Raw genomic sequence first — 26,092 nt, 5'->3', positions numbered from 1 at the left:
CTCCTTGACAACTATAATTCAAATCATATTTATATTAAAATTCAAGCTAAACTATAAGACTGATAAAATTTAAATTGGCATAGTTGGTTTAATGTGATGAATGTGTTACTTGAAACTAAGATGCTGTCTCACTGTCAATATGGTCCTGCCAGCGGTGGTTCAGCCTTGTTTGAGCTTAGCATGCCTGTTCTTTACAACATCTAGAGATGATTCTGTGCTCCTCCCAACTTCTTCCTATTTGAATTACTGTGAGATCAAATGATGTCATCTGGTCTTCACTTGTCCTAAACCTGTAGACTAAGTATGTCTTTTTCTTTTCCCATTACTGCTGGTGGTATAAGTATTACTATTTTAGTACTGAAAGTAATTTAAAACCCCAGCACAGTAGCCCCTCTGTATCCATGGGGGGATTGGTTCCAGAATCCCCCTTGAATACCCAAATCCTTTCATGTTTGAGTCCCTTATATAAAATGGCATTGTATTTGATTTTATTTATTTTCAATTTTTTAGTTATACATGGACACAATATTTTTGTTTATTTATTTTTATGTGGTGCTAAGGATCGAACCTAGTGCCTCACATGTGCAAGGCAAGTACTCTGCCACTGAGCCACAACCCCAGCACCTGTATTTGATTTTAAATCATCCCTAGATGACTTAATACCTAAAACATATAAATGCTATGTAAACAATTATTATACTATATTGTTGATAAAATAATAACAAAAAGCAAAATCTGTATGTTTTATTATAGATCCATTTTTTCCCTGAATATTTTTGTTTCTTGGTTGGTTGAATTCACAGATATGGAATTCATAAATGCAGAGGGCTGACTATCACTCTTCAGTGGTAGTACGTGGGTCATGAGATGTTCATCTGTAGAATCCTGAATATTCTTGAAGCAGTTCCTTTACTTTTTCACTGCAGTGAAAGGATAAAGTGAAAACATTCTTGTTGAGAACTCGAGGCTCCATGGATCATGTCATTTGTCCTCTAGGGATCTGCAGATGCCAGTATTAGAAAACATGGTTGTAGATGTGAAGCTCTGGGCAGGAGGAAGGGTTGGGGCATGTTGGACCAAGAGCTTTGCTCTGCAGGGGCAATCCTGAGCAATCTTTGAACAGCAGAACAGCCTTGTGTATTCATGGATCAGGATACCCTACCAAAATGGCGAGTCACCACTAAGTTTGGTAATTTATAATTGTGGTGGCACAGTTCAGATTGCTTTCATGGGAGGTGTTTTGACATGTCCTGTACAGAATCTCCAAGGAATGCAGTTCCTATGAAGGAAATAAGGAGGAACATTTTTTGAGTAATCAACCTGATATCAGGCATGCTCTGGAAATGTGTGGTTTTCAACAGACATTTTGGGTAATAGAGTATTGCTTTACATTTCATAAGTGCATGGTCAGTTTTCAAAGGATTAGATAATAATTTTTAGATGATAAAAGAGGGCAGCAGCACCTCAGTAGAGTATCTTCTATATAATTTAGTTCATATAATGTTCTTATTTTAGAAATGAGGGAAGTGAGATTTTAATAGTTTGGTGACTTAAGGTCACACATAGATAGCAAGTGACAAATCAGGATTTGAACATAGGTAAATAAAGAATTTTTTTCTGATACATATGCATGTTAAGAGTGACCATTCATTTTTGTGAAATACACACACACACACACACACACACACACACCCCAGAATTAACCATATAGTGGAGCAAGATTTCAGTATTCCTTTCACAGATTTTGAAGGATTTTTTTTTTTATTTCTAGTGACTTAGTTTTTATTTAGTGGTTCATTTTTCCTTCACATCTAGACTTATGGTTTTTAGTGAGTGGAAAATTATCTTTTTTGTGAAGTTTTATTGATTTAATTTTAGGTTTACATTGTGAATGGAGTAGCAACATTCACTGATTGAGGCACACTTAAAAAAAGCCAAGTTAGTATGATCAAATCATAGAACTCAGGTCTACAAATTTCTCAAGAGTTAAGAAGGATTTAGTTTTTGTGTTTTAGGTTTTTTTTTTTTTTTTTGGTTTATTGTTGGGAATGGAACCTAGGGCCCCAAGTATGCTAGGCAGGTACTCTACCATTGAGCTAAATCCCCAGCCTGGGAAGGATTTAGGATTGTTCATGAGAGATTTTGAAGAATGGCTTGGGGTTCCAGGGAGCGTACTCAAGACTGATCTTTCTTCAGGCTTAGGAATCTGCAGCAGAATTCTTGTGACAGGTGCAGCTTTCACATATAATCCTGGCTCCGCTCTCTGACCACTCTCAGTGCCACTCAAGTTCCTTGCTCTGTTCTGCTGCATTTTCAGGAATCCTTCTGTCTCAGTCCCTGCCACAGATTCCTGATGAGAGAAACTTGAGAGGAAGATTTCAGGAAGCTCCAAATCAGACGAGTATTCAAGCTGTCCATTTCCTAAAGCCTAAGCTCTGGAAAGCCAGGGCTCTAGTTTAGTTTTAGTTTCCCAAGGTACTGCCAGTACTTAAAACAGTCTTGCATACATTTGATACTTAAAAAGTATTGAATGAGCAAATGGATTGTCAGTGAGACAATTACTTCTTTCTTTTCTTTATCTTTCTTTTTAATAAAAAGAAGATAAGACTGACCCTGGATTTTCAGTACCTGATTTGTAATTAGGTAATTTTGAGCTGAAGAGTTAATGTATATCCTTTAGTTCCTGACCAATTTGAGTATAAGGGATCCTTTTGGATAAAAAAAAAGTTAGCCCCACAATTTTTTTTAATGAATTTTAAAATTCTAATTTGTTATATATGACAGTGAAATGCATTATAATTTATATTACACATATAGAGCACAATTTTTCATATCTCTGGTTGTATACAAAGTATATTCACACCAATTTGTGTCTTCATACATGTACTTTGGATAATGATGTCCATCACATTCCACCATCATTTCTAACCTCATGCTCCCTCCCTTCCCCTTCCACCCCTCTGCCCTATCTAGAGTTCCTTTATCCCTCCATAATCCCTCTCCCTACCCCACTATGAATCAGCCTCCTTATATCAGAGAAAACATTTGGCATTTGTTTTTTTTTGGGATTGGCTAGCTTCATTTAGCATTATCTTCTCTAACTTCATCCATTTAACTGCAAATGCCATGATTTGATTCTCTTTTATTGCTGAGTAATCTTCCATTATGTATATATGCCACATTTTTTTATTCATTCATCTACTGAAGGGCATCTAGGTTGGTTCCACAGTTTAGCTATTGTGAATTGTGCTGTTGTAAACATTGATGTGGCTGTGTCCCTGTAGTATGCTGTTTTTAAGTCCTTTGGGTATAGACCAAGGAGAGGGATAGCTGGGTCAAATGGTGGTTCCATTTCCAATTTTCCAAGAAATCTCCATGCTGCTTTCCATATTGGCTGCACCAATTTACAGTCCCACCAGCAATGTATGAATGTACCTTTTCCCCCATATCCTCGCTAATACTTATTGTTGTTTGTCTTCATAATAGCTGCCATTCTGACTGGAGTGAGATGATATCTTAGAGTAGTTTTGATTTGCATTTCTCTAATTGCTAGAGGTGATGACTTTTTTATACATTTGTTGATTGATTGTATATCATCTCCTGAGAAGTGTTTGTTCAGTTCCTTGGCCCATTTATTGATTGGGTTATTTGTTTTTGGTATTTAGCTTTCTGAATTCTTTATATACACTAGAGATTAGTGCTCTATCTGATGTGTGAGGGGTAAAGCTTTGCTCCTATTCTGTAGGCTCTCTATTCACCTCACTGGTTGTTTCTTTTGCTGAGAATAAACTTTTTAGTTTGAACTCATCCTACTTATTGATTCTTGATTTTAATCCTTGTGCTATAGGAGTCTTATTTTGGAATTTGGGGGCCTAATCCCACATGATGGAGATTAGGGCCTACTTTTTCTCCTGTTAGACTCAGGGTTTCTGGTTTAATTCCTAGGTCCTTGATCCACTTTGAGTTGAGTTTTATGCATGGTGAGAGATAGGGGTTTAATTTCACTTTGTTGCATTTGGATTTCCAGTTTTCCTAGAACCATTTGTTGAAGAGGTTATCTTTTCTTCAATGTATGTTTTTGCTAGCCCCACATTTTAATAATTATAAATATTTTTGATTGAAAACGTGCATTGTGGAAATAGCTTCTATGAAGTCATGAACACTATAAGATTAATTCATTTCTGAATAGTTTGGTGTATATATTTGAAAAGAGCAGTGGGTTTATGCAATGGAAGTTTCATTTCTGTGGTTTATGGGCAGAGCTGACCCTGCTTCCCTGAGTTCTGAGCCTAAAGTGCACATGCTGGAAGTCCAATCAGTGTGTACGGGGACTATGAGTACAACCAGGAGACAACAATGTTAAGGACAATAGAAGAACAACCCTATGACCCCTAAACTCTTCCTACCTTCCTTTGACCCCACTTACCTTCTTGGAAGGAACTCCTTGTCATCCACTTCCTCTTACCACTCAGTTCTCCAGGGTTACCCATTTTCTCAGAATAAATTGTTAGCCACACAGAACCCTAAGCTACCCTTCACCTGGGGCCTCAGTCTCAGAATGTTTTTGGTCACTGAGCATCTTCCTTAGTTCTTGAGTTGTGCTGTTGGACAGCCTGAGTCAGAGTGAAGGTGAAGACTGGAAGCATTTTCTAGTCTGTTACGCACTAAAACACTCCATGGCACATTCACTCATACCCGTTCTTGTACACTCACCCACTTTTTCACTCACACACACAAATTTCTGTTCACATGCTTACTTGCTCATATACTCTCTCAGCTGTTCACACACTTACAGTCTTCACAGTTCATTTGCATGCTTACTTGCCCACTCATACACTCACTCTTTCTTGCTTGCTTTCACAAAGTTAACAACCATTATCCATCATCCATCAGTAATATATGCCAGGTACCTGAGTAGGTGCTGAAAATACAGTTGATCCTCATATTTGTAGATTCTGTATTTGTGAATTTACCTAGTTGCTAAAATCTGATAATAACCCCCCAAATTAATATTTGTTTCACTTCATGGTGGTTTGTGGACATGTGCAGGGAAGTGGGAAAAAAAAATGAGTCTTTCACATGCATATTCCCAGCTCAGGTCAAAAAAGGCCAAGCTCTGCCTTCTTGTCTCAGGTAAACAGGGTCCTTTTGGGGATGTATTTAGTACCATGTATTTCATATTTTGTGCCTTTTCTTGGTGATATTGCCATATAAAACATCCCCAGCATAGAGCTGATATGCTGTGTAGTGTTAACCAAAAGCAAGAAAAGGTTAAAATGTATCTTGTGGAGCAAATTCATGTATCTTATGCATGAGAAAGCTTTGTTCAATCATTAGTTAGGTGATGTTGGCTGTAAATCTGATGTTAATGAATTGATAATATGTGTTAAGTAAGTTATTCTTAAATAGAAACACACATGAAATAAGGTTGTGTATTGATAGTTTGACAAAAATGTTATGACTAGAGGCTCACAGAAACCTAACCCTGTCTCTGGGAGCATTGGTTCAGTGTTCTGGGAGATTTTATAGAATTTAACTACAATGAGTAATGAGAATTGACTCTACCTACAAAAGCAAATATACCTCCTCTTGTGGATAATTTTAGAACTGATTCAGAAAGAATTTTCAACTTTGTTGGGAGAGTCAGACATGTAAACCAAGAATTATAATTTGGCGCAATAAATATTAGAATTATGTAAAAAAAGGGGCTCAGAGCTTGCAGGATAGAACTTAAACCTAGGAATAGGAGAGACTATCAGGATCACTCAGAGGAGATGGACAGAAACAAGCTGGTGTTCTTGCAGAGAAAAAGGCTCATCAGCAGAGAAGGCGACTTGACTACATGGTTTAGAAATATGGGGTTGTTGTTGGTGCCCTAGTTCATCTTGACCCTACTTCTGTTTATCTCAGCTGCTGCCAGAGGCATCTTTGTTGACATTTGAAGGGTCTTCCCCTGTCAGCATCATCAGCTACTCAGGAGATGTTGCCACTATGTTGTTCTGTGACCTAGCCTGGGAGGGGCCCCACTAGAATCAATTGGGAGCCAGGGCCCTGGGGCATCTCCAGCAGTGACCTGGCCACATTGTCCCTCCTACTTCCTTCTGTGCCGGAGACTGACTTGAACTTGTGAAGAAACATCATTTATCGGCCTGCTGGCCTGGTGCGCCTCAGCCACATCATGACAACCAGCTGGGAAAATTTAAAAAAGCCTGCATTCCTGCAGCATAGGCTTCCCTCTGAGGATTAAGAGGCTACGGTGTTAAGTGGGAGAGACATGCTCAGAGCTGTCTTCTTTCCCACTTTCCATAAATGCTTAAAATCCTGACATAAGTTGATTTACTCTTAATTTTTTTAAAGTTCTTCATTGAAATCTCCGTTTAAGTTTGCTTTTCCTTTGTAATGAAGTGGCCCAAAACGCAAGGCAGTATTCTAAGAACAGACTTGCCAAGGTCATGCCAAAAACATCCTTCTCCTGATAGTGCTTAATGAGATTGCTTTGTTGTAGCACTGAATCGTTTTTGCCTATGGGCTGCGGAGTCCTGTCGTGTGTTCTCACATAGTCTGCTGTCTGCTTAAAGCTCTAGGTTTCTATTTTCCTGACCCCTTCTCTTTTCTCCCTCCCTTTTTCTTTATTCTTCCTTTTTTTTTCTACACAAATGCCTTGTATTTCAGATACTTTTTTTTTTTTTTACTGGTCGTATTAACTCATATTCCTTTTTGTTCTCTATCTTTCAAGTTGGTTTTTTCAGTTTTCTGTGTTTTGACGGAAGGATCTCCTCTATCTTTGTATTCTGAACAGTTTGAGCTTGGAGATAAAGCGTGGAGTAGTGGAAGTAACGGGTTAGAACCTCAGCTCTATCAAGCCCACTTGCCATGCAACTTAGGGCAATCAAACTTTCTGAGCTGAGACTATAAAATGGCTGATGACAAGGACTTCATAGCATTGCTGTGAGGACTGGAGGAGCTGATGCCTATAAAATGACCAGCACAGTGCTAGCTCACAGGCTACTCAGCCTGTGCTCATTCCTTTAGCGTTCTTTCTTTCTTTTTTCTTTTTTCTTTTTTTTTTTTTGAGAGAGAGAGAGAGAGAGAGAGAGAGAGAGAGAGAGAGAGAGAGAGAGAGAGAGAATTTTTCAATATTTATTTTTTAGTTTTCACGCATGCCAGGCAAGTGCGCTGCCGCTTGAGCCACTTCCCCAGTCCCCTTTAGCGTTCTTCATGGGTACCTGTGGCAGTGACAGAGATGCTGCACAGATGAGACCTCTGATAGCTTTTACTGTGTGACAGATAGACTGATGTTTTGTTTCTTTTCTTTTCTTTCTTTTTTTTTTTTTGCAAGTTTGAATTCTGAAGTTGACTCATGATGCAGTCTCTGAAAATAAAAATTTTCTTACAGATAAAAATATGGCATCTCTCAAATTATAAAATGTCAACCTGATTTATCAAGATTATTATTAAGGTTGATGGTTCCATAGTTTATTTTCATATTTAGCTCATTATCATTTATCCACTTAGCTAAAGAAGTTTCTTTTATTATGAATATCATTTAATTTGTTATAATTATTATTATTCTTTAATATTTACATGTTAATAATAATGCATGAGGCTGTCACTGTACCTAGAATGCCCCCTTCCAGAATCAGTTTTCTGGTTAAGGCACTTTTTAATTTACTTTTTGGTACCAAGGATTGAACCCAGGGGGCCTTAACCACTGAGCCAAATCCTCAGTCCTTTTTATTTTATTTTAAATTTTGAGACAGGGCCTCAGTGAGTTGCTGAGGCTGGCCTTGAATTTGTGGTACTCCTGCCTCAGTCTCCTGAGCTGCTGGCATTATAGGCATGTGCCAACATACCGGGCTAAGGCACTTTCTAAAGAGGCCCCTGTCAGCATATACATTTGGTGTATTGGTGGAATAGAATGAATCATGGATCATGTTAGCTCTGATTAGCACTGGAAGTAGGATGGTGTAATCTAGCAGAGAGAGGGGCCCAAAGAGAATTAGACACAGTCACATCAGTGTTGAGGAGAGGAAGGACCATTTATCACATGGCAGGGCTGGGAAGAAGGGTTTGGTTATGGAGAAATCTGTGCTGACATGAGTATATTGGGAGCTAAAAGTTGGGAACCCAAGGAGAAGGGGAGGGTGGTAGGGACAGTCTGATTGAGGAGTTCTCTATGGGTTGAGTAGAGGTGGAGGTGTCAGGGGGACATCAGCAATGGCTAGAGGTGTTTAAGAAATTCAAGAGTCCTTTGGAAATATCAAATAATGCCCCAGGGAGCCTGGCATTATTTCTTTTTGGTGTTGTACATTATTTCTTTGCCTTGTGCACATGTCCAACTTTCCACTCAGATTTGAGTATTCTACCCACTACTGACTTTTTGTTTTCATATAGGATTTGGATTTTTCTTCCAGTAAATTCTTTTTTTAAGAAATTTTTTAGTTGTAGATGGTACAATACCTTTTATTTTAGTTATTTATTATTATGTGGTGCTGAGGATTGAACCCACTGCCTACACCTGCGAGGCAAGTGCTCTGCCACTGAGCTACAACCCCATCCCTGTTCCAGTCAATTCTTTTAGGACAGTTCATTATATTGGTATAGTGTTGGGTATAGTGTTGGTAGGATTCATTGGTCAGAGAGGCCTTCATGGACCATGTTCTTAAGGCCAATGTTGGGAAGAGGATGTGGCAAGCCTCCAAATGTGAGACAGCAGTAACAGAAATTAGGAGTGTATCCTCCAAATGTTCTCCCAGGGAGAAAGCTGGAGGGCTCTTGTGACAAAGTGGCTGCCTTCTTCCTTGTCCTTTCCTCCTTGGAATAGCAACCTCATTCTCTTGACTGCTGCTGGAAGCCTGGATTTAGTCTGCAGTTCTGACCTGCTGGCTCTCCTGCCTGCAGTGGGCAACTGATGCAGCACATTTTGTTTGGTTTCTTTGCCTGTTTTCCAGCTCTGCAGCAGTTTCTTTTTTTCATTTCCTGTTCAATATGTCCTTCCAGAGTTATTGTGGATAACTTTGCTTTCCACATTTCAATGTTTCCAAGACTGACTAACTAGAGTCTTTGACTAAAAGGACCTTCCAGGGTGGGAGAGTAGCTCAGTGGTAGAGGTCATGCTGTAAGTTCAGTCTTTAGCACAAGAATGACAACAGCAATAACAGCAGAAGACCTTGGAAATTTCTTCCAATGCCCTCATTTTACAGAGAAGGAAATTAAAGCTCAGGAATATTAGCCAGCTCACACCCATGTGTGCGTGTTTCTGGAAGCTTGGCATGCCTTTACCAAGGAAATTCTGTGTATCTTGATTCTTTAAAATTTATCTTTGGATTTATACAGTCATTATACTTGTTAATCTTTTTATTTCTCTTCTTTTATTTCTGCAAACATATGCTGAATTTAACCTGCTTTGTTGATCATGGAAAGTCTTTGCTAAAATTTTTCGTTTTTGATTCCACTCCTTTCAAAATAGGTGGAGCTAATCATGGAAATAGAGTGGTTGTCTTTGTCTGGTATCCTTCTTGAATCTTTAATTTTACCTCTCAGCCTTCTAGCTTTATACTTTTCCATTGTCAGTCTGACCCTTCATGGGCATTCTACTGTCAGTTTTTACTGAGTAATATTTTAATTTGAAGTTTTTATAGCATTTGCATATTTTCAATGTACATTTTTAAGTGATCATTGAATAATATTACTACTCTTATCAGGTAATAGTCTTCAGTAAGGAATATGACATTTTATTTTTTCCAACTTGGTGTTCTAATATCCTAAAAGAAATTTGATGCAGTTTTTCTATAGGTGTGTTTGTGGAAAAATTAAATATACATTGGCTATGTATTAACATAAGCCAAATATTCCTTAATTTGAATTCTGTTATACCTAGAGCAAGATTTTCTTTCCTTGTGGAAATGCATCTCTGCAAATGTACAGAAAGTTTATGAGTGAATATGATTTGCTAAACAAAGATGCATTTTAATACGCAGTTTCTAAGGAAGGCCTCTAAATTGTCTCACTTGTCCTATTTGGCAGGGTCTGTCCTTGGCAGCTTATTTATTGCCACATGGCTGGTAAGCCTGCTGCATGTGTGTGTGTGTGTGTGCACGCTCGTGTGCCTGTGTGTGTGTGTGCCTAGAGTAGACAGGGCCCTGATCTTTGAGTCCCTAAGTACTGAAGTAGCCAACTTCTCGGGAGAAGGCATTTTTTGTTTTTAATTTTTTTTTTTAGCACACAGGAATTTTAAGATTGCAAAGAAGATAGGAATTCTTAATTTCAGATATATAGTGTTTCAAAAATTATATATTTTAAAAATTAAAAATTACACTTTATTTTAATTAATTAGTTAATTAGTTTTTGTGATGAGGTCCTAGTGTGTGTTGCCTGGGCTGGTCTTGAACTTGTGCCTCAGCCTCCAGAGTTGCTGAGACTACAGATGGGTACTGCCGTTCCTGACTTAAATTTATTTTTTAACTGATACATAAAAACCTAGAAATGGTACTTATGGGGTCCATGAGATATTTTTATATGTGTATGTGTATTGTAGTGTCTATTATGTGGTGCTATTTTGCTGGGAATTGAACCCAGAGCCTGGCGGATGCTAGGCAAGGACTCTACACTGAGCTGTATTCCCAGCCGTCTGTGATGCTGTGATGTTTAAATCAGGTTAAAACATATCCATCTCCTCATTTGTCACATTTTATGATGAAAACATGAAAATCTGTCCTAGATTTTTGAAATATACAGTATGATATTGTTGTCTATAACTACCTGGCTGTGCAATAACACACCAGAACTTCTTGGTCCCATCCAATTGTATCTTACTCCCCATTGGTTAATCTCACCCCTCCACCCCAATATTCTATATATTTTGATGAGAAAAAAATGGAAAAATTGCCTGCTTTTTTGCTTCGTTTTGTTTACATCAATTCAAGTGCCATGGATTACGATGTTTCTACTGTTCCAGAAGCAATTGTAATGGCCAGGAACAGAGGTATTAAGGCAGGCCCATCTGGGGGGATTTGAGGAGGTTTTGAAAAACAGGACTTCAAGGGAGGCACGTTGAGGGCAAAGAGGTTGGATCTAGAGAGAAGCTTCTAAAAAAAAAAAATCATCAATAGTGTTCTCCTGCCTCTTCTTTCTATATTTGTTGCTTTCTCTCTAGATAGGGACTTATCCCTGGAGAGAAGAGTTAAAAGACCTGACTTCTTATTAATGGTCCTTTAGTCATTATATTTAATCACCTTGGTCTTCTCGACAGCTCCCATTTAGGCTTCATTGTTAGATTATTAATGAGGAAGAGTACATCTGGACAAGTAATTGTGGTTAAGGGAGGTTTAAATACCATGACTCTAATAGACAATAGATACAAGAATGAAGGATTACATCAAAGTCATTAGCTTATGAAAATGTTTGGGAACTCTAAAATTAAGTCAATGTCTGTATGGTTGCTGATCACGAATTTATGTGTTAGAGTAGTTTATACTGTGGTAACAAGTATTTTAAGTTGAGTTGAATAAACACAACCATTTGCATAGCATGGTTAAAGTTATGCCCTATATTTATTAATATGGAAATCATGTTTTTAAATAGCAGCATATCACAAGTCTATATGTTTGCAATGAGAATTCCTACTGAGTCTCCAAATTTGAAAAAACTCTGATTTCATTTTTTAAATGGGCATTTGAATTGGGTGTAATAATGCCCTTGTGGATCACTCATTTTCAAATTGTCTAGTATTTTAAATTAGTGTCTATGTAAGTCTATGTCTTATAACATTCCTAAGCATTCTCTGGGCTATACTATAATTTTCACATTATTATCTCATACTTTGGTGTTAACAGGAATGGTAACAGTTTTGAAGTTTTAATTTCAGTTTTTCCCACTGCTCTGAATTTGATGATATAAAATGAAAAGAGGTTTCCATAGTTGCTAACATTCACCAGATTTTGTTCCAAAGCATGAGCTTTAGTAGACTTTTGAATTAAATCCACATTCTCCACCCAATCCTAGTGATATAATCCAACAGTTCAAAGATAGGTATGCCATAAACAGCTATAGTTAAATAATCTAAAAAAATTTTAAAACATGGAAATACAATAAAACAAGAATTGATCACTTTATAGTGGAATACTCTATAAACTGTCTGCATTGAAAACATATGGTGAGTTTTAAAACATCTGAATTCTATAATTCTAAAGTGTATAGTTTATTTGAAGGCAGACACTCCCTCCACATATATAAGAATATAGGTTAATACAATTTTTGCTGTTCCAATTTGCATTCATCTACTTATTATTAATTAATATTGTTATTATTTTTTTTGTGGTTTTCGGTATTGAACCCAAGGACTTGTGTATGCTGGGCAAGTGCTGTACCACTGAGTTACATCCCCAGTTTTATCTATTTATTTTTAATTAAAAAATTATTTTGGAATAGAAGGATAGCTTTAAACATATTCACCTCAGGTAAGGATTTCATCACTTAGTACTGAAGTGTGATTGTAAGAGATTAATTTTGTAAATCTTGCTACTCTGTCTAAAATAAGAATCACATAATGACATAGTCTCAACTAAGAGGAAGAAACTATTTAAAATCCATGCATGGTACAGGAAAGTAACACAGTCTTTAACTTTTAATGATAATTTTAATTTTCAGGGTATGCAAGCTTACCAGAGTGACATAGTTGGTATAATTTCAGAAGCTGAAATGTATCAGTGGTTTTACAATGTAATGTCAGCATAATCTCACTTAACAGAAGTTATACAATCCTCCTGTGAATAAGACCATTGAACTCCTAACCATCGTGAAAAATGCTGGCTGTAGATTATATTGTTTTATAATCAAATAATTCATTTTATTTTCTGGGTTGCCTAGAAAGTTATATTATGTGTGTATAAATGATGCTAAAATAGCCTGCTAAGAAACTAGAGCTATGGTAACAGAGCAGTGAAAAGGTTAGTTCCATTTCTTAGATTACTTGCCTTTTTTTAAAAGGAGTTTTTCATATTCTTTAAAAAAAAAAAAAGATACAATGAGAATCTTTTTTTAAGCACTGAGAACACACTTGTGTTCCAGTTTTAGAGGTTGATACTTCTGTCACAGTAGAATTTTGCTCATGCTCCCCCCAACCCGCCCCCGCCTGCTTCTTAGTCCTTCCTCCTGCAAAATGAATAGTATTTTTTAAAATTGCATTTTGGAGTATAGACAAAAGAGAGCACATATAAGAAGAGTTGTAGTACCCCATTCCCGAACATGGCCTGTGAATGCTAGCCCTGTGCCACCCTCCCTAATGACTACCCCTGGGGAAACAGCATCCTGAATCTCATGAATGAGAGGGGCTATGGGAACCACAGGGCTTATTCAGTGAGATGTGAAAAATGAAAAGGATCCAGTGCAGTGGCTGAAGTAGGGCTCCTGGAAACTTCTTGCTCTAGTGACTTCATTATCATAATGACATGATACTGTGGCATAGACCAGGGCAAATCACCTCACATCTCGGCCTTCTTGCCCATGCATTTAACTGGAGAAATCACACAAGCTGTTTTCTAGGTTTGTTCCTAAGAGGTATGATGTAATGTTGTATCAACACCATTGTTCATGGAGGGCTTTCTTTATGCTCAGCACTGTTTTCTGATTGCATCTTTGTCACAACCCTGTGTCAATTATGTATCCCTTATCTGAAATACTTAGAACCAGAAGTGTTTCAGATTTCATAGGTTTTTTTTTTTTTAATGAATTTTGGGATATTTGCCAAGATTTTTACCCATTGAGTATCTTTAATCAAAAAATTCAAAATTGGATACTCTGAAATCTAAAACATTTTGAGTAATGACTTGATATCCTAAAAGTTTTGGAACTCAGAGCGTTTTGGATTTTTGGATCAGGGATGCCCAACCTGCTCTAATCCTACTTTAAATATGAGGCTACTAAGACTTAGAGGTGACATAAGCCATTACAAATGTCCTCCAGTGAGTGAGGGATGAAGCTGGGTTGTGAACAGGCTTCTGACTCCAAAGCCTGTTTTTCCTCCACTGTGTAAACCAGCAGGAGGTTACCATGGATCTGTTTCTGACCCAGGAAAGACCATTGTGCTAGTAGAGGTGTGCTTATAAGCAAAAGCAATACCAACGAGTGCCTAACTCATGGCTCCAAAGGGAGCAAGAATTCTTCTTCACTTAAAAAATAAACATTGTAATAGTTATCAGGTGATAGATTTCCTGCTTAAACAAACAAACAAACAAAAAGCTTTATTTGAATTAATTTTTTTTTCTTGTCCTTTGTGGAAATGAAAGCCAGTGCCATACTTTGGTCCTTTTATTAATGAAAAAAATGAATGCAACAAAATTTGTTTAGAAAATTTCCTTAAATTACAGTAAACTAAAACCAGCCCTTTTTAGCCAGGAATAATCTTGCCTGCAAGGAGACTATTTATTATGCAGATGGAAGTAAAGACTAAAATAGCCACTATGGCTTCAGCACACTTTTTTTATTTCATGGGTTTTAATAGAGATGAGGGAGAAATAATCACGCTCAGCCCATTCTTTCTTGTGCAGGAGGTGGTTGTGTTGCCCCAGGAGGCCCTTCTGGGTTTACATGTGGCCGGGGTGGAGGGTGGGCTCTCTGCTCTGCATCCCCATGCCCCTGAAAGGGTGAGTTTCTCGGGGCCATCCCTAAGTGGAAGCAGTACACTGTGAGTGGAGCTATGGATAACTGCTCACTTTCTGTAATTCATTTTTGTCCCTGTAAGTCCTGGTTAGCTGTTTGCACATCATTTTTGGCTTTCTCTGATGCATTGATTTTCTTTTTTGCTTTCCTCTGTTTCAACTTGCATAGTAAAAGTTTGTCCAGTGAAATATTTTGTTGAAAACCTGGGGGCCGGGAGTGCAGCTCAGTGGTAGAGTGTTTGCCTAGCATGCACGAGGCCCTGGATTCAGTCTTCATTACCAACAAAACAAAACAAAATAAAACATAAGTCCACCACCACCCCAAACCTGCTCAGTGTTTTTGGCCACTTGAAGAACACTCTTGAGGACACGTGGGCACTCGGGAGTCGTGGACTATGTTTTAAGCCTTTGGGTCAAGGAAGAAACACAGAAGCTGGCCTCACATTGGACTTGTTGATTGATTTGGTCAAATTCTTTCCCTTCTCTTTACTCTCTTGACTGACTTTACAAGCAATTGGAGGTGATAGATTCTACTCAATTTATATCCATGAATTCAGTGTATTAATGTATGTTCTCAACTATATGGATGTGAAAAAGGCATATATTTTTTAGTGATGTGTAACATTTGCCATCTGTCATCTGGGTCTGAATGACAGAAATGGAAGAATGCCAAATGCCCTTATCTGGGTTTGATTACAAGTTGTCCCTGGGTATCTGCAGGGGATTGGTTCCAGGATTGCCCATGCTCAAGTCCCTTTTATCAAATGGCATAGTATTTGCATAGAGCCTTTGCATATCTTCCTTAAATCATTTTTAGTTAGCTTACGGTACTTAATACAATGTAAATGCTGTATTAATAGTTGTTATACCATATTGCTTAGGGAATAATGACAAGAAAAAAGAGTGTAAATGTTCAATGCAGATATGACTTTATTTCAAATATTTTTGTTCTGTAGTTGATTGAATGCATGGATGTGGAGCCTGCAGATGTAGGTTATTTGTTTTCTTTTTATGTAAGGTGCCAGGAGGACAAGAGCAAAGTAAACACTTTAAATTCATTTCAGTATTTTTTGAAGCATCATCTAGGAAAGTATTGATTTTAAAAGTTTCAGTTGAATGACAGTAAGAGCAAAAAGGCCAATAAATCCCATTGCCTTCTTTCTCCAGGGCCAGCTTCAATATACACATTTCTGCCTAGAGTGTGTTCGTGGCTTTGGGATGTGATATGTATATTATTTCTGGTCATTACTGCCCATGAGTGATGTGGCTGGAGGAGTCCCAGGATGTGGAGTAAAATGGGACCCTGGCTTTCATATAGCTCAGGAGGAGGGAAATGCAAGATATTTAAGAAAACAGGGAACATTTTTTTAAATTTATTTTTTTGCTTTGGAAATGTAGGAATAAGTATAGCTTTCCTTGGGGCATCTGTATGCCTGAGCATGTTTTTTTTTTTTTTTTTTTTTTTTTTTTAAAGTTAGGAGGCTCTTCTATCTAAATTTAAGTGCAAAGGTGCAAAGGTGGTCACCATATAATTGCTATAGTAAAAATGGGAATGACCCAGAATTTTAGTTGTACTTTGTGTGTAATAATTGGCCTGAAGAAAAGTTTCACTAGAAGATATTTAGAATCTTTTCTGCTTTAGTCATTATGAATAAGAATTTAGAATGTCATTAAATTGATAGAGTTAAGCAGTTTATGCAAAGTGCATTGAAGTGGTTAAACGAGTTAGAAATCAGTATTTTCTCATCAGGGTACAGGTTGAGCATCCTTAATCTGGAAATTCAAAATCTGAAGTGCTCCCAAATTTAAAATTTTTTGGGCAACCACCTAACACCACAAGTGGAAAATTCCATACCAGGAAACTTTTTTTTTTCACAAAGATATTGTATAAAATTATCACTAGGCTATGTGTATCATGTGTATTTGAAGCATACATGAATTTTGTATTTAGACTTGGATCCCACATGCAAGATATCTCATTAAATATATGCAAACATTCCAAAATCTAAGAAAATAAAAAATCCCAAACACTACTGGTTTCCAAGCATTTTGGATAAGAGATACTCAAACTTGCTTTGTGCAAAATGGAATATTGCTTTTAATATAGAAAGTAGCTAATCGTGCAATGTATTTATTTTCTTTTTATTTTTTAACAGGAAAAACTAACCCAAGAGTGTGTATTCAGAGAACAGTTTGAAGAAAATTGGTATAACACGTACTCATCGAATCTATATAAACACGTGGACACTGGAAGGCGATACTATGTTGCATTAAATAAAGACGGGACTCCAAGAGAAGGGACCAGGACTAAACGGCACCAGAAATTCACACATTTTTTACCTAGACCAGTGGACCCTGACAAAGTACCTGAACTATATAAGGATATTCTAAGCCAAAGTTGACAAAGACAATTTCTTCACTTGAGCCCTTAAAAAAGTAACCACTATAAATGGTTTCATGCGGTGGGTTCTTATTGATTAGCTGTGTCATCACCTCAGCTCCACTGTTGCCAAACTTTGTCGCATGCATAATGTATGATGGAAGCTTGGATGGGAACATGCTGATTTTGTTCTGCACTTAAAGGCTGATCCTCCTGGAGGGCTGCCTAGGGCCACTTGCTTGATTTATTGTGAAATAAGGGGAGAGAGACTGAATGAGAGGGGTGTGAGTGTGTGAGTGGGTGAATAGCAGGAGAAATTGGAGAGTCAGAAAGCAAAGAGGACAACGGCCTGATGCATGCTGGGAAATAGACACGCTTTTAAATTTTGATCAGTTGTACTTCATCTTATATCAGCACAGCTGCCATACTTCGACTCATCAGGATTTTTGGCTGGTGGCCTGCGCAAGGGTACGCTGCATTTTCAAAGGCATGGAGGGTGCAGTCTTACTTAAAAGACTTTTTCAGTTAATTCTCACTGGTATCATCCCAGTGAACTTAAAGCAAAGACCTCTTAGTTAAAAAAGAAAAAAGGAAAAAAAAGAAAAAAAGAAAAAAAAAGAGAAAAAAGAAAGAAAAAAAGGCGAAAAAAAGAAAAAAAAAAGAAAAAAAGTTAAATTTATTTATAGAAATTCCAAAGGCAACATTTTATTTATTTTATATATTTATTTATTATATAGAGTTTATTTTTAATGAAATATGTACAGGCCAGATAGGCATTTTGGAAGCTTTAGGCTCTGTAAGCATTAAATGGCAAAGTCCGCTATGAACCTGTGGTAATTCATGCAAGTAGGTATAACGGTGCATGGATATGAGAAATTCTAATGACCCTAATGTACTAAAGGCGACAATCTATTTTGTGCCCGTATTATTGTAAACTTATGCACATCGCTCATGACACTGAGTATTCACTCTTCAGACTGCTTGTTTCATAGCTTATCCCAGAGGATTAAAGATAAACTGGGTCTCAACCTTTTATTCTGTGTCTGTAATTTTCCTCTTTCATCAGTAATTCCATCACTGTAACTTCATGGTTGGAAAATATGAGGGTTGGTATATGTCTTACTTGTTTAAGTCTATTGCAAAATATACCAAAGCTAAACAATAACTATGCTTTTTATTTTAGCCCACCTCCAGAACAACAGGACTAATATCAAACATTGTACTGATTTAGAATTCTTAAGCAAGGAATGAAAAAAAATAAAGAAGCGTACATAGCTCAGACTTTTTTTTAAGAAATAAGAGTCAGATTAACAGGATCATTCTTGTAAGTTTTTATTTGTGCACTTGGCTATCAAATATGAAATGATACACGTACCATAGGGGTCATTGTAACATCTTTTTTAGAGAATTGCTTTCGGTGTGAATGTCATAATTACATGGTAATAGCACCCCTTCAAGTAAAACTTGCAACATGAAAACAATAAATCTTTATCAATAATGACAATGAGGGGGAAAGTATTATACTCATTGACTATTTTGTTTTTAAAAATGGTTTTCACAAGCACCCAATTTTTTTAGAGGGGAGGTTACTATATAGAATATCTTTTACAAGGCTTTTATAACATTTTATTCTGAAAAGCATAAGACTATGTATTTCTTTGGTAGCAATAATTTTGGAACTTGCCCTTGGGCAAGGAAGACTATTTCTTACTATATACTAAGGTGAAAAGAGCCAAATTCTTAAAGCAATATTTAAAAAAAAAGGAATTTATAACAAATTCTCATCCACACACAACACTTTCTAGCCAGTTACATTGGGAAATTGAAAGTGACAGTTAAAAAAATGTGTTGGGATTTATGTAACTAATTTTAAAATTTAATATTCTGATTTTGTTTTGCTCGGATGCACATTCTCTATGAAAAATAAAAGCATGTCACTGGCAAGTTAAAGCTGTTATGAACGAGAAGCGCATGATTTACTGTCGTGAGCAAATACACGTAGCCTTCTATGGTCCAAGCTGGAGTATGGGGTAATGCACTCCTGCTGATGTGCATTAAGGAGAAGCTAAGTCTAATATTTGGGATTGAGAATTGTCTTGGAGGGAGGGACAGAAGCACTGTAAAATAGTCGATTTATGATAAGGATCAGAATGTCCTCTTCATTTATTTTCTTGGGATTTTTTCCCCCTTTTACTTTCTAAACAGAACTGCATTTAATTCTAAGAAGTACTGTTCTTATTTATTATTTAACCCTTTGCTGCTGCTAAAATGTGCACATCTTCAGGCTTTAGTTTTTCCAAAAGACATTTAATTTTTTTTTCTTTGCTAAAAAAATTAAACATTTGACCACAGGGAAGAATCAAGTTTCTAGGATGCCATAGGTATAATATTTAGCACTGAAGAAATTGATTTTAGAAGACAGCCAAAAGTAATCTTAAAGTAGCACGAGACTCCAGATAATTGGTCTAAAAGAGGGAAAAAGAATTGTGAAAAAGACTCAAATCTCCATGCATTCCTAGAAAATGCTACTTTAATGTCTACTTTTGGAGTTATTTTGCTTTGGTACCTTTTTTTTTTTTTAAAAAGAAAAGCAAAATGTTATATGCTTTTGGCAATTGATAAAATAAACTGTAATGGTCTGTAAATAAATAAATATTGACTTATGCAATTTATGTAAATAGGCCTCCTGGGAGAGTAGATGGCTCAGGGTTTTGTTGTGGGCATTGTCCTATTGGGCAGTAGGGTCATCTCTAGTTTATAGGATTGCATCCGGTTCCTGTAGTAAGAGACCCAAAGCCTTTTGGATGGCAGCCCTGAGCCATAGTGGAATGGGTGGTTCCAGTTTCATAAACAGATGCTCAGATAGCCAAACCACTATTTTGTTGGTGCCAACACTTGCACCACAGTCAAAAGACTTACCCGGCATGGACTGAACCACCTTTCCATCTGTCATGCAAATGTCCTCAAAGAGTGCTGAAGGACATGCCAGGTCAGTGTTGGGGAACCTGCTCTGCCAGGTCCTGTTTTGTAGATAAATGAATGGCTTCCGTTGATGGTGTTTTCATACTATTTCATCTCATTAACACTACAACATTGTGTTATTTACTTGATAATCTGTAATTGTATGTAAATACATACAGGATTATGTAATTTGTGTAAATACATAATTACAGACTTTTGAAAACTGGTATTTTTTTACTTGATGTCCATTTTGGAGCTGCTTCAGATTCTGTGCCTACATGAACCAATGGAATTTTAAAAACACTCTCCTTGCTCTTACAGCTGTGTGTATGTATTGAAGGGTTGGGGAGGTGTGGGGGCTGGAGGGGAGGAGCAAACACATCCAGATGTCTTTTCTTTTCTGTAAGTATTTGATGAAGAAATAAGTAATCTGGGATGAAGATTTATGAACTTGCAGCAAGCAAAATGTGGAGTGTGTGCACATTTACGAGGATGGGTGAATGGACAAAGGCATATTGTTCGAGGTCAAATTCTGTTTGCTGCATCACTTGACCTTGAAATGTGCCAAATTTAGATCTACTGTGCGTGGTCACTTGCAGGAAAGGGTGATGAAGTGGTGGGGGCGGGGAATATGCCAGATGGATGGAAAAGATGTATTAGCCACCAAGTTCCTCTCAAGTGTGTGTCCATGTGGTCTACACACTAATAGAATACCCACATGCATCCATAGGCATTTTGCATTTTTAAGTTGATGTTTTATTCTTAAAAGTGGAATGGGAAGGAATTATAACAATAAATTGTCTCTACCTCCTTTAGTACACAGTTCAGAATTCAGGTTTGTAGAATGTAGGATTCAGGTTTGTAGAATGACCTTGGCCACAGAGAGTTTGGTCAAAAATGTGTAAACAGTGCCTTAAGAGTGTGATTTAAATATATGTATGAATGCATTTTACTCGCAGCATGCCTCTGTGGTTGCCCTTAGGTTTTTAGGAAATATTTTTTGATATGGCCTTTTCTTCCCCAGAAAAGAACATGAAGAAATAAGAAGTAGGCACTTCTATAATTTTCTTTGGGAAGAAAGTGAAAATAAGTATTCTTAATGTGTTTTTTCCTTTTTGCTGTGTCCTCCACCAGCTGTCAGGTTGCTAGACAGACATCTGGTTCGTAGGTCAGACAATTATTGGGAGGCTTCTTAGCTATTTTGCCTAAAAGTGCAAGAAAATATTCTTCCTTAGAATTCTCTTTGTTCTCCAAGTATATTCCAGCCTATATTCTGGAAAACATTTAAAAAATTTTAATTTCCACTAAAAAATCAGTAGACTTACTGGGTATCTGAAAAGCGGTTGGCAAGGTATACTTGGAACGGGCTTTTGTTCTCTTGCCCCTCCCCCCTTGGAAGGGCCTTTTAATTATGTTTGTGGTTTTGGTTATGATTTACATTGATATGTGCTGACAGCCAGGAAAATTTAACACCAGGAGCTAAAGAGTTAAATTGTATAATAACATCCAGAGTTGAACAACTGGTTCTGCCCTCCTTACACAGGGCAAGGGCAAAAATTATTGATAAAGCTCATGGCCCAGCTTGGAGAAACTTATTTTTAAAAACACTTAAGGCAAGCTTTTTCCTAATCATTTTGTGGGATGTTGGAAGACACTCTATGGGCTCCACCTCGCCATTACCCTGGCTTCTAGCATATGCATGTGCACATGCACAGGGTTGGTACATAACAGCAGGGTGAGATTTGTTTTTTTACTACTAATCAGAAGGCTTTTCCTTCTTGTTAGCAAAGAATAGTAGAACTGTAACTGCTCTTTCAGAGGGAAGTCATCCTCAGAACATCCCTTTGCTCTGTAGTTGACTAAAGGGTTTCCCCTCCATCCTTTACTGCCTGTTTTTCTTGTCCTCATTCCCTTTCCTCCTTCCTTCACTCCATTTTGGGAAACTGGCATCAGCTGCAAAGAAGGTGGGAACAGTTGCTGAGGGCACCCACAGAGTTTAAACAGACGTCTTGGCATATTGTGATGAATCCTGGGACCAGGGAGGTACTGGGCTATGGAACGTGAGGTGCACAAATCCAGACTTAGGCAGGTCCAACGTTATGATGTCGAAGGTGGTATATAATGGATGAGCATGAGTTACAGAAAAGAGAGCTGTAGATTCTCTGATGCTCTGAATATGCCAAGATAGTATTTTGCTTTTTGAGAAGTAAGCTCATGGTATCCTTTATGTTTGTCACCCGAGTGTGGCTGAGCCATAGGCTGTAAAAGTGCCTGCTGATTGGCCAGCTGCAGCCTTGCAGGGGGTCCTACGCCTTGCTGGATGGGCAAACGGTGCTTGCTGATTCATGGACATGATCAGAATGGCAGTCTTTTGAGTCAGAACAGCACCATTGCCCTGGACTTACCTGCATAATCCTTGTGTTCAATTTTTTTTTAAACCCTTGGTTTCTATTTGGAAAAGGTGGTCCTACTAACTTTAGTTAAAAAATTACTAATTTTAATTTTTCTCTTCACATTTACCTCACTCACCCACCAAATCTGCAACATAATGACAATAAAAACAGGAAAATAAAAGGTGAAAATACAACAATCTTTAAAATAGCCACTTCGTTCTTTAAATAAATATTTATTGAACAACTGCTATATGGCATGACATAGTGCTGGGGATACAGTACTTAGAAAATGAAAGAAAGAGAGAGAAAGAGTAAATAAAGAACCCTACAAAACAAGAGACAACATTCTGATTTTGTTACTTAAATAACAAACTAGATTCAACCTCAAGTTAATCACTGATACATGGCACCCACTTAAGATACCGTTGGACTGGCATGGAGACATTATAAGGCAATTAGGACAACTTTGATAATTTTCCATGAATTCACTCTCCTTTAACTTGGTATTTAATTTACATTAAAATATAAGAACTCAGGCAGCCCGTTCAAGTCCTATTATTTAAAACAAAACAGCATTTAAAGATGGTGTCCTCAAATTTGATGATATAGATTGGTTCTAGTAGATAGACTTCTTTTTGTCAGTAAATGAATTCGTTTAGAAATAAACAGAATGCGGGTGGCTACCCTGTACCCCACCCACTTTTCCTTGGGAAATATCTGAGGGAAAAAGCAGTGGTAATTCCAAAAGTTTATCCCTTGTGAATTTGTGACATCCAAGGATGTCATTACCTGCTGGACTAAAAGAACTGATGAATTAGAACGTGCCTGATCTCATTGGAATATTAATGGGCATATAACCATATCTTTAACACTGGAGAGATGAAATTGAACATTTTGGTTGGAAGAAAAAAAAAAAACCTTCATTTTTTTTCTTCGCTCAAATCACAAATCTGTAGTTAATCAGTTTCTGGCTTGCTTTGATTATTTCCTTTTCTAGTTATAGGAGTACCATGAATTTTCACTGTCTTGGGTCTCCCCATCCCTATCCCACATTTAAAGAGTAGGCATGTTGAGGTGTTTGTTACAGAATAAGCAGTTCTGTCAGATGGATGGTCTTTACAATTTCCCCAGAAGAATTTCATGATCTTAAGTTGGCCTAGGAAATGAGAAATAATTGAATTTGAACAGTATTCAAAGAAGGGATATTGGCAAGAAAGAAAGTCTCCCATCTTTCATGACTGACCTACTTAGGTAAAGCCTAAAGGCTAAACATTTCCATGATGAGGATGCTGTCATTCACCCAGCATCCAAAGTACCATCTAGAGATGGATGAAGGTTATGAATGACTCTTTGGCAAGTGGGTACAAAATTGGAAGTCAGGCTATTTCTTCTGGTGATGTGCTTCAAAGAAGCAATTTATAGTTTTGTAGTGAATCTAATGCGCCTATGTAAATGCTTACTGTTTCTTCCTCTAGGTATATCTCATATAGAACAAGCAGACTGGATTCTAATAATCTCTTCTAAGAGTCTACATTCTGTTTCAAATATAAAATGCTTATTCTTATTATTGAGTGGGAGAGTTGTATTTAGAATGCTTTTTGTTGAAGAACATCAATTAATCTGCCTGAAAATACAGTCCAGTCACATCTAGTCCATATCCAGGAGCCCAAAATCAGATTTCAATATTGTGGCCCCATTCTGCATTTCATATTGTCCTAAATGAGTTTCAAATACATCAGTACCTTGAAATGGCCAAATTATATCTTAAATGAGTTTATTTGTGTTTAAATAGACATTGAGTTGTATAAAATTTTTCAAACATCAAAAACTTAGCCTATAGGGAAATTAAAAATAAAATACAAATAACAAATATCATTCTTATAATTTGGGTAATAACATTAAATGTTTTGCAGCCATGAATTATATTTATACTTAAAAAAGCCAAAACCTTTAAAAATTGGCCAAAGCATGATTTTCTAACATGCCCAATATATGGCTTAGACTTTCCAAAATTCAAGTGAAGGGAACTTTTCATTGAAACTTATTAATTTATCCAACAAGAAATGTATATACATACATATGCAAACATATACTATAGTTTTTTTTAATTATAGTTGGACATTTATTTATTTTTATGTGGTGTTGATGATCAAACCCACTGCTTCTTACGTGATAGACAAACACTCTACCACTGAGTCTCAGCCCCAGCCCCTATGTTCTAGGTTTATGAAAATGGGATCAATTATTAAAATTTGTTTGCATATATATATGTATATGTATATATATGTGTGTGTATGTATATATATATGTATCTACATATATATGTGCATATATATATATATATATATATATATATATATAAAAGTATGTATACACACACACACATACACACATTGACCCATTGGCTTATGCCTACCTCTGTGGAAGTACCATGAGCTTTTTTCTTGCTTTTTTTATGGAGAATATAATTTCTTCTAGAGAAAGGACTGGGGATGTGTTTAAAGTAGAGTTAGCATGTCTTTAAAGTAAATACTTTAAATGATGAACTCAGGCAATTTGGAAATCTTTTGATTACCATTTAACAGAGGGATTAAAATCAATTTTTCCCAGAGAAATTCCTTTTTGGTTAGATTTTGCATTGACAAATGTCTCAGAAAAATAAAAAAAATACATAAATATGAAGTTATTTACCTTTTTGGCATGCTTTAAGATGATTATATTTTTAGTTTGGATCAGCAGTTAAGTTTCAAAATTCCTGTGTGAACTATTTTTACTTTAGAAACATGTGACAGCTTGTCATGAGGCTATCTATTTGGGAACCACACCCAATGGTTATGAGCACACTCAAGGGACTATATTAAGGAGCATGTGACAAATGTATGAACAATTTATAAATACATTTTATTAGTTACTGCTCTCTAGAAAGGGGCTATATGGGTGGAAGGAAACTATCTGAGGACAGGAAAAGAACCATCATCCAGAAATAGTGCCTGTTTCTTCCCTCTGGAATAGAAAACCTTAAGATTCACAGTGTATTGGATAGAGTACACAGAGGCCTCAGTTGTAGGAAATTTAGCCCTCAACAATGTTTCGGTCTCACCTAAGTATCTTATAAGCAACACCAAAAAAGATCAAACTTCAAGTTGACTCAAATTCACCCTCAAATTCAATAATATTTATAGAATTAAAAAATTATCCAACACCCAGGAACTAGACAAATATACAATGTTTGACATACAGTTAAAAAATTACCAGACATGCAAATAGTCAGGAAAATGTAACACTTAATAAGGATAGAAAAAGAAACCAATTCAATTGACCTCAAATAACAAAGATATTAGAGCAGAAAAATATATTGAACTGGTATAACTATATTTCACATTTTCAAAAAGTTGAAATTTATAAGAAAAGATTCAAATTGGAATTTCAGAGAATTCAGCAATGTGCAAGTAAAAAAATGTACTAGCAGAGATTAGGGGCAATTTAGATTTTGTAAAAGAAAAGACAAATGCTCTCAAAATTATAGCAATATGAACTCTTTAAAATGACAGAAAAGGAAATGACAAAGAACAAAACAAACAAACAAAAACTCCTCATTAGTAAGTTATGGGTCAATTTCAAGTGGATATATATATATTTTGGCAATATATATATATATATATCAAGTGGATATATATATATATATTGCCCAAAAGAAAGGA

General features: G+C 36.7%; 1 protein-coding gene across 1 annotated transcript in view; it reads left to right on the top strand.

The window, feature by feature from the left end:
- Nucleotides 1–18,070, top strand: part of Fgf9 (fibroblast growth factor 9) — a 34,746-nt gene extending 16,676 nt beyond the window's left edge. The window contains exon 3 of the mRNA XM_005338606.5: nucleotides 16,814–18,070. Within this exon, the coding sequence (XP_005338663.1) occupies nucleotides 16,814–17,059 (246 nt within the window). The 3' untranslated portion in view covers nucleotides 17,060–18,070. The remainder of the gene's footprint in view (nucleotides 1–16,813) is intronic.
- The last annotated feature ends 8,022 nt before the right edge of the window (nucleotides 18,071–26,092 follow it).

Source organism: Ictidomys tridecemlineatus, chromosome 6 (assembly GCF_052094955.1).
Source record: "Ictidomys tridecemlineatus isolate mIctTri1 chromosome 6, mIctTri1.hap1, whole genome shotgun sequence".
Taxonomy (NCBI): Eukaryota; Metazoa; Chordata; class Mammalia; order Rodentia; family Sciuridae; genus Ictidomys; species Ictidomys tridecemlineatus.
This window is presented reverse-complemented; position numbering and strand designations above follow the sequence as displayed.